The sequence below is a fragment of the Aristolochia californica genome, unplaced genomic scaffold, assembly GCF_029961685.1.
Source record: "Aristolochia californica isolate CCGP_79_NKW_82.1479 unplaced genomic scaffold, dmAriCali1.0.hap1 SCAF_8, whole genome shotgun sequence".
Lineage (NCBI taxonomy): Eukaryota > Viridiplantae > Streptophyta > Magnoliopsida > Piperales > Aristolochiaceae > Aristolochia > Aristolochia californica.
This window is the reverse complement of record NW_027182279.1, coordinates 34,637,562-34,655,028: the sequence shown is the minus strand read 5'-3', so window position 1 is coordinate 34,655,028 and position 17,467 is coordinate 34,637,562. Positions and strand designations below refer to the sequence as shown.

The 17,467-nt window shown below is 37.6% G+C and overlaps 1 protein-coding gene across 3 annotated transcripts; it reads right to left on the bottom strand.

Annotated features, from left to right (window-relative positions):
- Positions 1-510: 510 nt before the first annotated feature.
- On the bottom strand, positions 511-7,137 carry LOC137938839 (zinc finger protein GIS2-like). 3 transcript variants are annotated; one of them, XM_068783904.1, is made up of 5 exons: positions 7,052-7,136; positions 5,404-5,472; positions 4,868-5,107; positions 3,454-3,546; positions 511-1,404 (listed from the first exon to the last, which is right to left on the bottom strand). In XM_068783904.1, the coding sequence occupies exons 3-5, from the start codon at positions 5,002-5,004 to the stop codon at positions 861-863; spliced, it is 774 nt and encodes a 257-aa protein (XP_068640005.1). In that variant the 5' UTR covers positions 5,005-5,107; positions 5,404-5,472; positions 7,052-7,136; the 3' UTR covers positions 511-860. The 3 variants fall into 3 exon arrangements, with proteins under 3 accessions (XP_068640005.1, XP_068640004.1, XP_068640006.1); XM_068783903.1 differs by lacking the exon at positions 5,404-5,472 and having other exon boundaries at positions 7,052-7,137; XM_068783905.1 differs by lacking the exons at positions 5,404-5,472; positions 7,052-7,136 and adding an exon at positions 7,001-7,030.
- Between the last annotated feature and the right edge of the window lie 10,330 nt (positions 7,138-17,467).

Below are 17,467 nucleotides of genomic sequence, written 5' to 3'. Positions count from 1 at the left end.
AGATTTTTTTTTTTGGGTTCATTTTTCTTTAACCTTCTTCTCCCTTCTAAATCCTTCCCGAATATAATAGAATTATCTATATTCTATTATCGTCTAGCTTTAATATTTCTGTTGAAGTGACAATAATTTTCAAGTGCTCACGGAGGGTGTCCTTCAACGATAAGACCCATTTTTCATAGCAAAATGAAAAAGGGTGAAGTTTCACAAAGCTTAGAAAATGTTGCCAAGAAAAAGAGGGGAAAGATGCTCAGATCCTTAAATCCTTCTTAGAAATTAAAATTTTGATTTCCAACACTCCTTTTTGCTTTCGCACGAGATCCTCTACATGGGCTGTGAAAGTGAGGTTAAAGAGTGTGAAGAGTTCAGGCTTAGGGAAATATAGACGCAGTCAAAGAGGAGATTTACATTTGTCGTTCTTCTTTTTTTTTGCCAAGTTTCAAAACCCGTTTTTGTTTTTTATATATCTGTTACGCTATGCAATTTTTCCTCAAACATTGCAAGTGTAAGGGCTTGCAAAAGAAAATCAGTTTACATCAAACATCAGTGCGCCCTAATAAAGTGTTAACATAAAGGCCAATGTAGCGGTTTGCCTGCAGCCAAGTTAACAAAATCTAATGTTTCTTCAAAAGTTTGCATAATTTGCAGCTGTAGCTAAAATTACCCAATATAGCTACGAGGCACATTTGCACTTGGCAAAAGGAAATAACCATCTAGACAAACAAGCTCTCCGGACAACCTAATTAAGTCGATAAGAACTCAACAATCAAACGCTAAAATGAGAGAACAAAAGATAATCCCTAATAGTCGACTGAGCAACCGAAACACAAGTGATGTCATCAGTTTCATACACAGAAGCCTGTTCAGTACCTCCGGGGCAGGCGATCCATAAATCTCCCTGATGGGCATTCATATGCAAGGTGTCCACGCCCTCCACAATTGTGGCAGATCACCATGGGCGCCATACAGTCTCGACTAATATGCCCCACCTGATTGCAGGTCCGGCAGACCAAATCACGATAACCTCCACCTCCTCCCTGGCGGCCACCACCAGCCCTTTCTGCAATGAGTTCAGCCTTAGGACACTCTCTTGCCAGATGTCCTGATATGTTGCACAGATTGCACACAGGATCATTCTGGCAATCACGAGCCAGATGGCCGGTCTTCCTGCAGTTATTACAGGCTTTATCGTTTGTACAGTGAGCAGCAATGTGACCTTGCTTGTAGCAGTTGTTACAAAGCCTTACATCTCCAGGGGGCAGCTCTGGAGCATTGCAATCTCGAGCACGATGTCCAGCCTTGCCGCAAGAATGGCAGATACCTTCGTTAGGGCAACTGCTGGCCATGTGCCCAGGCTCTCTACAATTCCAACAGAGTGACTTAGTGGTGCACTCTGATGCAATGTGCCTGGTCAAAGACAACCACAGGCTCCAAGTTAGCAAAAAGAAAAGAGAAAAGAAAGAAATAAAGAGAAAAAAAAAGTACAGAAATAAAAGTTTACAGAGCTAAGAAATTCAGCAGATTTGAACTTAGTTGTTTCCGAAGAGGATTACATTATTTATTTTTTTGGTAACTCTCCTAATACTTGATATTTATGAGGTTGTAGTAACTAGTTGAAAATAATTGGTAATTGGCAGGGACAAAAGTTCACATCCTTGTCAATAAAAACTTCTACCATGTACCAACCTTAAGATTGTAAGCACTTACAGTGGATGAAGTGACTGCTTTTATGTATTACAAAGTCCCTCTGTGAGTATTGTTGATAAACAATAGTCTGAACATGAGTCTAGAGACTGTGAGATTAACACAGACAGACCTCAAAAATCAAACAGTTACAAAGATAGCCTTTTAAGCCTCAGTATACAGTAAGTACAAGATACTATGAGCCCAAAGAGGCTCCTTTTTTTACATATGTTTTCACCATTCAAGAGAAATGAGATTGAAGATGATAGTTGTGGAAGGATATACAATAAGTAACACGATGAAAAGAGTAAATTTCAAGAGAAGGTTATTAGAGCAGTTAAGCTTAAGGAGTAAAACATCCAGAAGATGAAACAGCAAATCATACAAGAATGTTAAGTTGGTTGTGTGATGATATTGCAAAGACAATTAGAACATTGTGTATTAGGAAACACTTGGAAATAAATTAACACATTGGAAGAGTCATCATTTAAGACAGTTTGTCAAGTTCAACGGAGACATAATAGACACCCTCTGTTTGTTGTCAGCCACCAAACTGACAACAAACAGAGGGTGGCAAAAAACAACATGGGGAAAATGAAAAAGAAAAAAAATCAATGAAGACCAACCTTTTTTTCTTTTGGAGATAGTGGTGACTTAAAAAGTCAATCATGCAAAATACAAAAGAAAATAGGGGCTTTATTAAAGAGAAAAAAAGTAAACCAAGCAAACCACAAATGACATGAAATATTGGAAAAGTAAATCTTGGAAGGATGGTACCAAATGATGCGAAGGTGTGCATAGATGTGATGCACACAACTTTTCCAAACAATGCCAACTTAAATTGTACCAAAAGCATCAAAGGACTGTCAATATCATAAGATTTCAAACATTTCTCATGGGCTAGTTAATTGCTTATTGGGACTGTCAAGAAATGGAAGCATAAGACAGAATGAAGAGGAAGTGAATAAACAGAAAACTCAGAAAAAGAAAATAAATAGGATTGCTAATACTAGTAAACTTTGAATTTCTAAATGTAGGACATTAACTTAGAAAGTGAAAAAGGATAGGAAATGTATGAATTCCAACTTCTACGAAATTATAAACTGAATATAAAACAACTTTCAAGATATAGGCTGAGAGTTCTGGTAGGCCTGTAATTTTTGGACAATACCATTCTTCTATATCTCTAATAAGGCCAGCCATTTAACCACATCCAGGCTTACATGAAACGTAAGAAAATAATGATCTGGCAATAGAAAAAGAAACCAAAAAGCAACTACTGCTAAAGAAGCTAAATCATGAAAAATACAAGAAATGGAACTTCAAGGTCAACTAAAATAGCTAGGACCAAATCATCAGAACCTTATTAGTAAAATTTGCTACATGGATGAGAGAGCAAAGAAGGCCAAAAATGATATTATGAGGACATTTTTAAGATAATAATATATGGAGATGAGGGCAGAACCAAAACACAATTCTGAGTAATGAACAGTTGGAACATAAGGAAGCAATTTGCACGACCAATTGATTTCTGGATTCGCAGAACACCTCTCACTAACTTAGACATGCTAGCCAGCTACAATATTTATCCTATCAAAGAAGTCTTCAATACAGGTAAACCATTAAGACACCTCACAAAGTTAGGTAGGTAAAGGAGGCTTAATCTGCACAAGGGTCCCCAAAACTTTGCATCTTAACTGTCTATACTAGTCAGATAGAAATTAGACATGCAGCACGACATGCAAATGTATTTGCAGATGAGAGAGGCTTTACCCAGGAAGGCCACAGTTGTTACAGACAGCCACATTAGGGCAGTCTCTAGCATAATGTCCTGGCCGTTTGCAATTCTTGCACAAACCTACTGACCTGCAATAAAAACAAAGAAAGGAATAAAATTAGCGAAAAGTTTGACCACTAATATGTATGAGGAACCACATGTACAAACAGCAAATTAGCCTCAAGACCTCTTGCTTAGCTTTTCATACATATCCTGACATAGTAACCCATACACAAAACCGTATCATTTCTATTAATATCTTCTAAAATCCCATGGGCCCTTCCCCAAAATTACAAAAGGTCCAATCCGGAAAAGAAAAATTCATGTAAGGTATAACATATAGGTCATGCCTCTCTAAATCCAATGATATGGCTTCAAGACTTGTTAACTGTGACACGGCAAGGAAGTGAGAAAATATAAATGGACACATGTGATGCAATGTTAGTTCCACAAGAAAAATAAGTAATAGAGGCATCCTCGTAGAGTTTGCATCTCCCATTCAGCATTTATGGTAAAGTACACAACTTCCAGACAATTTATTGACATTATAGAAAAACACTTTAATGTTTCAAAATAAAATTATGCTTCACACTGGGCGCATTAAGCCAAACAGTAAAAAAAATGTTTCAGCTGTGTGGCCTCAGCCTAATAAAAGCACCCTTTCTCCAAAGAAAAAAACGCCACAGTAAGTATACAATCCAATGCCACATGAAAATTAGGAGTACTAACTTCAATATAGTGAATGGCACAGCATTTCAAGATTATATACCCAGCTTGTTTTCAGAAATGGGATTTAAATACTGGCCTTGCAGGCTTTTTGGAAGCTATGGAGAAATATTGTGATACAAAAACATCTTTCAGGGGAAGACCAGGCCAAGGAGTCAGCCACATAATTGGCAATACTAGGCATGGGCAACCATGAGATCTGGGGAAGCTACAAATAACAATGTGAATCATAATTAACTTACAGGAACAGCATATGATTCATAGACATTCCTTGCATATGCTACAGCCACCAGGTATAAATAGATGAACATGCAATCTCTTACTTACATATAATTTCTCCCTGTGTAATGAACCTTTCAGACAGAAAATACATTAATATAACAGCAAATGGATAAATCCTGCTGATGAGGTTACATCAACCAACTACATTGTTCACAAGACATTATGGTACTCCACTATTTTGTGGAATTAAGTGGTGCCATGGAAAACCAAAATAATATATTTATTTTATCCTTTAGAATGATCACAATATATTTACTTCAAGTAATAAAACTTATGTCCTTAAAGCAAATACTCCCTAAGCCTGAGTCTCATAAAATGTAAATTGAGCCGTTTGCTTACTCATGGAGTCAGATATACAAAAACAAGCAGATGGCCACAAAAAATAAGACAGAAAAAGAGAACCTATCACTGAGGCGGAAATCACGTGGATCTCGCCTGTATGGTGCATCACGATACGAGAATCGCTCAGCTCGGATCCGGTGATCTCTTGGACTCCTGCTTCTGCTCCTGCTTCTGCTTCTGCTTCTCCTTGGACTCATCTTCAATCTTCAATCTTCAACTTCAATTACTCCAACAACCTAATTATTTTCACGAACTCCAACACCTCCACACCACCACCTTCACCACCACTGCAGATTCCCCCTGTCCAAATTGCAATGATACATCCAAAACCACCTCCATAAGTCTCACATGAGGCCTGCACCATTTCCCCCTCAAAAAACAGAAAAACGCCCACAATCCATACTACATTTGAAATCCAGTCTGATAAGATTAAGAAAATCATCTCCTCTCTAACCGTCCCCATGCAACCGATTTCTTCTGGTATCTAAGCAACAATTAGAGCCAGAAAAACCAGGGAAGCTTACGATTTAACCCACTCCAAGACAACATCCCACCTACAAAATAACAGACATTCCTTCTCTACTTAACACCCTTACCTCTCTGCAGTCACACCCCAAACCCAAAGTCCTTCAGATTACAGAATCAACAGAAAATGCCGAATCACTCTATGAGAACAGAGAAAAAAAGTCACTTAAGAATTTACATGCATATTAGCAACAAATAGTCTCTCTTTTCTGAGGCATAAGTTTTCACAGTAACCTCAATATTGGAAAACATCCAAATAAACCAACCCCAGAAACTATTAGGCATTGGGAAGAAAATTCAAGGTAAACTGAAAGAATGGATATCTATCTATGAATGAAAGAAGAACATGCACCCAAATCCAGAAATGACATAACTTTGGCCCATTATGTAAGCAGTTGATCCAGCAGTTAGACAAGTATATGTGCAATCTAAAAAATCGAAATAGCTTATAGAATGTTATCTGACATGAAAGGATATGAAGGATAAAATGCACAAAAATTAGAGACCAAATGCATAAGGAAAGAACGAAAAGAGACATGACAGATGTTGAAGAATTTGTGGGCATAGCAGTGAATTTTTTCTATTTTCTTTGGTTTTTTTGGAAGACAAGATGTACAAAAAATTAGAGATCAATTGCACAAGGAAAGAACAAAAAGAGACATGATAGACTTTGAAGCATTCATCGGCATTACAGTGATATTTTATTTTGTTTTGTTTTTTAAAAGCCTTTTTGTTGGTTCTTAAAACATCCAAATGCTCTTTTAGCTCTCCTCAATCAGCATTATGTATCACTTTTATCAAAATTATCTACTCTAGGTTTATCATTTTTCTTCTATAGAGACCCTTCATTTGGTCAGAAATACCAAAATTTTGAGGGGCTCTGGCTCCCTTATTTGCAAAAGGAAAAACCTATTTCCTTATTTTTCCTCAGGTAAGGAGAAGAAAGTAAGCGAGTAAAACAATGTAGTCCTTATTCCCCCATCCCCAACCTTCAGCGCCCCCTGTACAGGTTGTACTCCCTAATCAGAATACACCTACTCAATAAAAAATAAAAAATAAAAAAAACTCCGCAAAAAATTTCAGAAAACCTTTTCTTAACCAAAAACCAGTTCTTCACTAAACAAAATAAGGGGTAGACACAACACCCAAAGCATCGAAACCTGACTCAGTAGGAAGGAAAATCCTTCTCAAACTGTTCGGAGCCAACTAGGCTTCCTGAACCTACAAAGTATTCATTTTCGTATGTCAGTAAAAAAGTATAAACACCCAACATACAAATTTTGTAACATTTTAAAAGCAAATGAAACGGTTCGTAAAACCAGTAAACCCTACAACGACTCCAATACAGCTACCCGGTAGGCCACTCCAGCCAACAACAGCGTTCCTAACACAAGAACCTCGGATGCATCAAAATTATACAGTAACAAGGCGCTAAAACTACACAATATATATATATATACACTACAAAGTACATCCAGAGAAAATAACGACAGAAGATCTACTAGAGTAAAAGTTCAAACACTTCACAGTCACGCAGAAAATACTAAAACAGAAAAATAATATCTCAGACTCGCCGATCTGTTCCTTAATCCATAATATGAGACCTTTGCTCGAATGCAGAAGACCAAAACAAAAGAAAGAGGCAATCGTAACATGAGAAATAATTACCACGGATAGAAAAATGAAAAGAAACAACTGACAAGTTAGGGTTGGGAATACCGAAATAAGATGGAAGAGGCCCTGGCACTTCCTGCCCCCTTGAGATTTATCCAGACAGTTGACAACGGCAGCGATGGGGAACGAGAGATAACAGAATAATAACAAAGAAAATGGGAGCCCCACTTTATGCATCCATAGGTTTTGCACGAAATTCGCATAACACGATATTTTATGAACCAGACTGGAATTGAATTGGCTCTGTGGCGGACCCGGCGGTTCCGGTTCCACCCTATTAACTGCCCTAAAATAGACAAAATATATTGAACTAGCTCAAAAACTATAATTGATTTAATAATAGTAAATAATAATTAAATAATATAATGTTCTTATTCAAAATTTTAAATTTATTTCCTCCTTATTAATATTTTTTATTCTAGATATGTTAATAGAAACTTATTTCATTGCTTGAGAAAACCATGCGTTTGAATCCTAGCCTTCTCGTTGTTATAATTAAATTGTAAGATTAAAATTCTAAAACCAATAGGGATTTACCTAATTAATATATGGAAAATCTGAATCCAACTATTTTTTTTATCAAATTTAATTCTGCCAAGCAAACCAATTGTAGGAAGTTTAGTTTAATTCTTCTAAAATAATATAGATGAAAATTGTATAGCCAATTTTATATTTGTTAAGTTGTGGAACCTAATCAACGCCCTATATTGAGTCGGTACGCAGATTGACCTTCGTGGTAAGGTCGTCGTGGGAGTTGGAAAGGGGTGGGAAGCCCCTCTCCCAGGGGTGTGAGGGCGAAGCCTCCGCCAGATCCACGATATATTCACTATTGTTTCATTAAGGATAGTTTGGAGATTTCACACTTATAACCCAATTGCCCAAATTTTTTCTTTATATTTTGGGGCGCCACTATTAGGGTTTTATCATCCAAGGAGCATTAGTAACGACCGAGAGAGGTTAGAGAAAAATAACACATGTAAGTGTGTACAATATCTTTTGTAAACTATTTGATTTTCATAGTGGATTATTGCAGTGGTGGAAGATAGGACGTAGTCTCACCTTGAGGCGAACTTGTATAAATCTTGTTGTCTTTTTCATGCTTATTTTTCTTTCTTCTGCGTTTATTATTATTGCTTTCATTACTCTGGAATTAGGGCATCTAATTCCTAACAATATTTTCTCCCCAGATAACTCCTTTTCTCCAAATAACATAAATAATAGTATAATAACAATATTATTTGCCTTTGTTGTCTTGTTTTGCACCTCATAGGTTATAAATAACAGTTGGGCACCATAACTTGAGGAGTTCTAAATGTTTATTAAATGTTGATTACACAATATGCTACACCCAATTTCACTTGGTGAGGATTGACCTCAAGACTTCATACTTAAAATCCTTCATGTAGTCGTTGAGCTAAATGCCCAATTCCTAAGAGCTTTAAATGTTAAGATCTATTTTTTACTGATGATAAGCTAAAATTTGTAAATCCAAAGAAGATTCAAGAAATATTTGAAAAAAAAAAAATGTTTTTCACTTGATCTAAAAGTTGAGGGGCTTAAATTCAACTTTTCAAACCATGTCTAGCTTTGACATGCTAGATACAGTGAATTCAGTGAGTTTAGTTTGCTAGACCAAGTAATCTAGTTTTTGGCTTTTGGTTGAAAGGTTGTGTTTCTACTAGGGTTTACATGACTATAAAAGCTACTTGGTGCTTGTAAACAAAGACTATGATAGTTTAACACATGTTTGAATTGATCCTCAAGTAGAAATGCAAATTAGTTTAGGTAGAACTTTGATATCGATTTTTCATGAGTTAGTCCTACTTTCAATGTATATGGTTTTGGATATTATGTGGTTGATTATATTTTTCGCTTACACCAATCAATCCTATGCATTTAAAATTTTAAGAATTTAATTGCAACCTAATTCATCTCTTCTTCCATTGCCTGTATATGCTCTTATTTAGACAAAGATGCCTTATATGATACAAAACTATTCGTTAAAAGGGCACATGATTAGTAAATCCCATGCTTTTCCTATTCATTTGATGGACAATAAAAATGGACTTTGTCAGAACCAACTTTGCAATTGGAGAAAAATGCAGGAATGAGTTTTTAACGAAGTTTAAGAGTAGTGTAAACAAAATGTGTAAAATGGGAAATGACATCTAAGAGAAAATCATGCTTTCTGGTTTTTCTCTCAAGGAAACAGAACAATGAGATTTTTTAATAGTTGGTACAAAAATCAATGATTGCATTTTAATTAGGAGGAGAATCGTCTTACTGGAAAGATACAACACCTGTAAGCTCTTAGTATTATTTATTTTTCATAGTTTCAAACTTTGAATAACATATTTTTTTATAGTGTATCTACTAATAGAATTAATTACAAGCATAAAAAATAATTGTAACCTATGAAAAAAAAAAGGCTATCTTGTATAAGATTAGTTGATGGATTTCTAAAATTTCAATATTTTCTACTTTATCATCTCCCACCATGTCATCTTGAGTCCACTTTACATCTTGTTTATCATTGCTTCTCAGGATCAATTGTAAAGATCAATGTAAAGCAAGGTCCTTTGATAGGTATAGTTGATTCTCAATTTGGTGGTTGTTTGTGCTTTTATTGAGATCATTAAACTTGTCATCATATTGTTGTGGTGACACATAATAGCCTCTTTTAATCATAATTTTTGCAACTAATTTCCACTTCCCTTTCATCTATAAAACAACAAACCTTCTTCTCCCACCATGTTCATGTTATGGACTCCATAGCATCCAGAGTAACAGGCAGACGCAAGAGTTAATTTTATGTAATTTCTCATAACTTATGCCCTTGGTTAAGGGCTGAATGTGTTGCGTCCCTAATCCTTATATTAAGGAGGACGATCGGGAATGGAGGGGAAGCATTGAATTGGAAAATAGAGTAGAGGTCGGATTCTCCCTTTCTGAGGTCCAAGGTCGAGTCTCCTTCTAGGCTCAATCCATCACTCACCATTGCACGCTCGAAGCATGGAAAAATCATCTCTTCGTCAATAGCCAATCTGGAGGAAAGAGGAGAAAGAAGGATGATGAGATCCATGGCAAGGGCAGATCCTAACATCATGGTATCAGACAGGACCATCCTTGGTGATTCCTCTTCCCCGGAAGACTTGCATCAAATTGTGTAGGAGTTGCAACATTCCGTGGACGACCATAGACATCGTACTGAATCTGCAATTTCCGCCATCAATGACACTCTGCAACACCTACTCAAGCGAGTGGAGGAGAGCTTTGCAAGGGGACCTACGCCGTCGAGCAATTCTACACTTCCGACAGAGCCACGAACTCCCCACCCACCCCCACCCCCACCACATCTGCGCCAACAATCTCCCACAGCCATGGGACCCCACACAACATGCCACAATACAGTGCCCAGGTATGCCAAGCTCGACTTTCCTACCTATGACGGGTCTACGGATCCTTTGATCTGGTTACACCGTTGTGACCAGTTCTTTTACAATCAAAGAACGCATACTGATGACCGGGTCCATTTAGCTGCCTTCCATATGCTTGATGAAGTGCTCCTATGGTACCACCAATTTCATTCGGAGCATCAAGTTCATGATTGAGATTTATTTAAAGAGTATTGCATGTTGAGGTTCGGTCCTCCTGCCCGTAGCAACCCTTTGGGGGATCTGGTGAATTTGAAACAGACTGGAACTATTGAATTGTATCAGAAACAATTTCAGGAACGCCTGGCCCATGCCAGTCGGTTTGTGCCTCCTTCGTAATATGTTAATCTATTTACTACCTGGTTAATGGAGGCCTTGTGCCTTGGTACTGGCCATTAAATGGCTCCAGACGTTGGGGGCCATCTTATGGGATTTCAACGCACTCACTATGACTTTTACGGCCACCCAACATCCTATTACACTTCATGGCACACATGCTCCCACGCCATGTACTCTTCAGGAAATTCAGGTCCAGGACTCAGATCACTGTAAGTTAAATGCTTTACTTACAGAATTTGGTGACTTATTTCAGGCCCCAACTGCACTTCCGCTTATCCGACATTGTAATCACCGTATTCAATTGAAATTGGGTACTGAACCGGTGGTGGTTCACCCTTACCGCTACCCACACTTACAAAAGGATGAAATTGAGCGCCAATGCCAGACTATGCTCGCCCAAGGGATTATTCAGCCCAACAGATCTCCCTTCTCCTCCCCATTGCTACTCGTCAAGAAATAGGATAAATCATGGAGGTTTTGTGTTGACTACAGAGAGCTCAATGTTCATACCATCAAAGATAAATTTCCAATTCCAGTGGTAGATGAACTGTTAGATGAATTGCATGGGACCAACTTATTTACCAAGCTGGATTTGAAATTAGGATATCACCAGATTCAAGTTCACTCTTCAGACGTTGAGAAGACAACATTCCGCACACACCATGGGCAATTTCGACTTCTTAGTTATGCCATTTGGTCTCTCCAACGCACCTTCCACCTTCCAAGCCCTCATGAATGAGGTATTTCGTTCTCTCTTAAGGAAGTTTGTTCTTGTCTTTTTCGATGATATCCTGGTTTATAGTAAGCACTGGGACGAGCACTTTCATCATCTGTGCCAGGTGTTCACTCTCCTACGCTCCCATCATTTGGTTCTCAACCAATCCAAATGCTCTATGGGAACTTCTGAGGTAGCATATTTCGGCCAAGTTATATTAGCATCTGGCGTGAAGGCAGACCCTAGCAAAATTCAGGCAGTGGTCGACTGGCCTACTCCGACATATGTAACAGCATTAAGGGGGTTCTTGGGTCTAGCAGGTTACTACAGGAAATTTATTCGTAACTATGGACAGATTGCAGCTGCACTCAACAATCTCCTTAAACGCAATGCATTTAATTGGTCAGAGACAACAACATCCTCCTTTGAGAATTTGAAGACAACATTATCATCAGCGTCAGTACTCCAGCTTCCCAACTTTGATGACTTGTTTGTTTTTGAATGTGATGCGTCAGGAGGGGGTATTGGCATTGTATTACAGCAACAAGGCCACCCTATAGCTTATTTTAGCAGCAACTCGACCAACATCACCACAAATTAGTTGCCTATGAAAGAGAACTGATCGGGTTAGCCAAAGCTATTCAGCACTGGAGGCCCTATCTCTGGGGGCGTGCATTTATCATACTGACTGATCATTGCAGTTTGAAGTACTTACTCGAGCAGCGTCTCACCACTTCACCCCAGCAACATTGGTTGAGCAAATTGATGGGATTTGATTTTACTGTTGAGTATAAACCTGGCCACCTCAATGTGGGTGCAGATGCCTTGTCCCGCCGAGACCTGTCTGATCCTCAACTACACACAATCAGTCAGCCAAGATTTCTTCTGCTGGACTCTATTCGGGATGAAACTCAGCAACACCCCGAGCTCCTTGAGTTATATCATAATATTGAGCAGAACACACTGAATAGCAACTGGATCGTTTAGGATTGACTCATATTGTTCAGGAATCAGATTTATCTCCATTCGACCTCGCCACTCATTCACATTATATTATCTACCTTTCATGACAGCACACATGAGGGCCGGCAGAAAACGTATTTTCATATCAGTCGTGCTTTTTATTGGTGGGGCACGAAACGTAGTGTGGCAGACTATGTGACAGCTTGCCAGATTTGTCAGCGGAACAAAGCGGAGTCCTTAAGCCCCACCGGGTTGCTCCAACCCCTTCAGTTACCTTCATAGGTATGGGCAGATATATTTGTGGACTTTATTGATGGACTTCCCCCATCCTCGGGCAAATCAGTTATTTTTGTAGTGGTCGACCGCTTCTCCAAATATGGACATTTCTTGGCCCTGGCTCATCCATATACAGCGACTCATGTCGCCCAGCTCTTCATGGATCACATTGTCAGACTACATGGCGTGCCAGGATCCATTACCAGTGACAGAGATGCTGTCTTCACCAGTACTTTCTGGATAGAACTCTTCAGGCTGCAAGGGACAAAGTTGGCATTCTCCTTTGCCTACCACCCACAGGCAAATGGACAAACAAAGGTTGTCAACCATACAATTGAGATGTACCTCGATTGTTTTGTGGGGAATTCGCCTAAAAGTTGGGTCAGGTAGTTCGCGTGGGCAGAGTTTTGTTATAACACATCGTACCACACCGCACTCGGCACAACTCCTTTCAAGGTTGTTTATGGCAGAGTTCCCCCTCGGCTCTTATCATATGAACCTGACTCTTCTAAGGTGGCAACTCTTGACCAGGCATTGGTAGACTGTGTTGCCATGCTCAGCCAGGTACGCGCTCATTTACAGGAAGTACAACTTACAATGAAAGCAAATTATGATAAACGACATCACGACTTGGTCTTTTCTCCGGGAGATTATATGTGGTTTCGTCTCCAACATTACCACCAGCTCTCCCTTATGGCCTCCAAACGTCACAAATTGTCATCCAAGTTTTATGGCCCCTTCCAAGTTCTGGAACGCATTGGCACAGTAGCCTACCGTTTGCAGCTTCCACCGGACGCAAAAATTCATGATGTTTTCCACGTCTCTCAGTTGAAAGCCTTCACCGGCGACTCTCCGTTGCTCCACACCCCTTTACCACCACTTCAGGAGGGACGTGTGTTATCTACTCCGACTCAGGTGTTGCAGGCTTGCCAAGTTCAAGGCGACTGGGAGATTTTAGTGTAGTGGGCCGACACTGATCCACTTGACACTACATGGGAGTCTTTGGAGTCTTTTAAGGCTCTCTACCCCACTTTTGAGCTTGAGGACAACTCTTTCTCCAGGAGGGGGGTGATGTTATGGACTCCATAGCATCCAGAGTAACAGGCAGACGCACGAGTTAATTTTATGTAATTTCCCTTTCATGTATTAGGATGGCTTAATTGTAATTTCTCATAACTTATGCCCTTGGTTTAGGGCTGAATGTTTTGCATCCCTAATCCTTTTATTAAGGAGGACGGGCAGGAATGGAGGGGAAGCATTGAATTGGAAAATAGAGTAGAGGTCGGATTCTCCCTTTCTGAGGTCCAAGGTCGAGTCTCCTTCTAGGCTCAATCCATCCCTCACCATTGCACGCTCGAAGTATAGAAAAATCATCTCTTCGTCAATAGCCAATCTAGAGGAAAGAGGAGAAAGAAGGGTGACGAGATCCATGGCAAGGGCAGATCCTAACAGTTCACCCTCTGCCTAGGCATCTTTATTTCCTTTTCATATAATACTATTTGTTATGTTTTAGCACAAATATGTCAACTAATTCTAAAAATATTCATATAATTTATTTTCCTTCTTACTTTTAATATTTTTTAATATTTATATTTTCATGAAAAATAAAGATACTATAGTATACAATGAAGAAGGGTCAGAGAAGAGTCTAGCAAAAATAAATATCAATAATGAGATTGGAACACCTATAGATAATAGTGCCCTGGATCGATCCCAATCTCTTTCCCATGTAGATTCTCTACTTGTTCATCAAAATTATGCTGGTAGCCAAGTATTTTAATTTGGAAAATACATATAGATTTTACAATTATTGTGCTAGGTATAAAGGACTTTACACTTGAAGGTGGAGAAGCAAGAGTTGCAATTCAATTTTATAATGGAATGTTATAAAAGAATCCTAGATTTTTCCATATGGTTGAAGTCAATGAATAAAAAAAATGAATACATTATTTTTGGACCAATGCAAAGCCTCAAAATAGCATTCCACCACCTCAGAGATTTGGTTTGTGTGATTACATACAAGAAAAATAGCAATTGTTGGGTAAAAAGCTTGGCTCAAATTCACATAAATATACAAAGTTTGATCATTACAAGAACTAACCATTTTACCCAAAAATGACATTTTTCTCTGGCAAAAAAAATCAATGCATTTCTAAAAATCATGAGAAAATACTTAAATTTTTTCTCTTTTAAGTTGCTAATCAAATGGCAACTCACTTACAAGATTTGATGACCTATTGCAATTGATCTGAGGATTGAAATCTTTCTCTACTGTGTTCTGAACTATCAATTTTTTACCAACTCAATGTTCAAACATTCATATTGTGCATAGAGCTTTTCTGCAAAGAGAGATTCTTTGAAAATCGACATTGTTTGAACGACCATTTTTCATATAAAACTACTATTCACTAGTCATTTTCAAACTCTTGTGCAAATTATAATACTTCATTAATTCAAAAACCTTTTGTTGGTTCACCTTATTCAAAAGTTGTCTCTAGTCAAACAACAACATTCTCAAAAACACTCTTTGTTGCTTCAAGCTATTCAAATATTGCCTTTGGTCAAACAATAACATTCTCAGTAGAACTCTTAATTGTTTTGCACTACTCAAATATTGCCAAAATATCCTTTATTTATTTGTCTTTTCTATTATGGGAGCTTGTTGGAAGGTGCCTTTATTTGGAGTGCCTTCAACTTTGCCTTTCTACTATTGGTGCTTATTTGAATGTCTTCCTTATTCAAACAATGTGCCACTAAGCTACTTTCTTAGTATTTTGGTTGCATTCAAAATTCCTTAAGATACATCATTAGTTTCTAAGTGGTTAGTTATTATCAAAACCATGTGAATGAGGATTTTGAGATCAAAATTACCAGCTTTTGTGCCTTACTTTTACAAGGAGTGTGGTAACTATGGGTTGTTGAAAACATATGAAGGAATGTACTGCAACCTCTCAATCTTATTTTGTTGCATTTAACCATGAAAAAAAATAAGTATTGATTATTAATAATATTTTTAAGAGACATATTATTTTGGATAGATGGACAAGAATAGTAAAGGACAAGCCTGCTTTTGGTTATAATGGAAGTCTATTACAAGAAGATTGTAATGCATCTTTGACTTTGCAATGCAATACTTATGCAAAAGGGTTCTTCGAAGTGCATATGAAGGGGTAATTTCATTTCAATTGTATCAAGTAGATTTTTATTTTTGATAAATGTTGAGAGGAATTATCAAATGACGGCATAATATGCCTCTTGTTTATTGTCCATTAGTTGAACCCTCTAGTAGGATGGAGGAACATACTACAAGATCACCACTTGTGGTAGCCAAAACAGGTTGTCCATCAAATAAGAGGTTGAAGTCATATATAGAGAAAAAGGCATATGGATTTGTCAAATATGTAGTGCATATAATCACAAAAAAGGAATTGTCTTTTACTAGGAATGGATTATTTCAGCTTAATTTTTTTCCAAGACATTATTTTGAAGTTCATATAAGATTTCATAGGCATGCTGGTTTTGTGAGTAACGTTGTTGTAATTTACAATTTTATAGTCTTTCTTTGCTATTTTTTCTTTCTTTTGTATGATCACTATTACATGCAAGTTCCAAATGCTATTGATATGTATTTTTGAAGAAATAAGTATATTTTGGTGAGAACAATTGTAGATGAGTTTATGATTTTTTTTATATTTTGTATGTATCTTAGAGGTTGTATTATTGGACAAACTTTATAATGATGAAAAAGTAATTTTATTAAATATTTTACTTTGAATATTATTTTTTTACTTTAAGGTAAAATGAATTTATTTATTTATTTTTAGTATATGTAAGTTTTTCTACCAAAATTTGCAAAATGGTCTGAAATTTTTTCCATATTTAAATTCTTTCATGTTATGGTGTCCACTTAGTTTGAAAAACAAATACAAGTGTTTCGATCAAATAATGCGAAAGGGTACCTATCTAATAAATTTTAATCCTTTTATCATGATAATGACATTATTCATCAAACACCTTATGATTACACCCATCAACAAAACGGTGTAGTTGAAAACAAACTAACATCTCCATGAGGGAGCCCATGACCGACTCTACTCTATGAAGGTGCTCTACTTTTACTAGCCTCATGCCATTCTTACATCCTGCTTCCTTATTAATAGGCTATATCTTCTTCAGTTCTTAGCCATAAATCCCCATACTCATTATTATTTTCGGATGAAGACTTCATCTCCCTTCCTTTGAAAGTTTTTGGTTGCACATGCTTTGTTCATATCACATCCCCTCTAAAGAGTAAACTTGAGCCTAAATCACTTAAGTGTATCTTTTTGGGTTATTCTCATACCCAAAAAGGCTATGCCTATTATAATCCTTCCCTTAGGAAGTTAATTGTCTCTAGGGATGTCACCCCTTTTTAGGACACATCTTTTTATTCCTCAAAAGATGCATCTTTGGGTCTTTCATCAATTCAAGTAGCTCTGAAGCCTGTCATGCCACTTGATGTGGTTCTACTTCAGCCCCCTGAACACTCAGCCAACACCACACTTGTGGAGTTTACAAATCCCTTTGAGGTAAGTATGTCTTCCCCTATTGTATTTGACCCACAATTTGATACACCACCCATTTCTCTACAGAAGGAGCCTCGAACTTGCACTAGGCCATCCACTTCTTATCCTATATCAAACTTTGTTTCTCACCATCGATTGTCTTCTTCATGTTGTCAATTTCTTACATCTA

Bases quoted from the DNA above. Each gene is read 5' to 3' on its own strand.
- LOC137938839 (XM_068783903.1), bottom strand. From the start codon at position 5,004: ATGAGTCCAAGGAGAAGCAGAAGCAGAAGCAGGAGCAGAAGCAGGAGT. The intron at 3,547-4,867 runs GTTCTCTTTTTC...TTTTTATTGCAG, and splicing joins GATTTCCGCCTCAGTGATAG to GTCAGTAGGTTTGTGCAAGA. The intron at 1,405-3,453 runs GTAAAGCCTCTC...GTCTTTGACCAG, and splicing joins AACAACTGTGGCCTTCCTGG to GCACATTGCATCAGAGTGCA.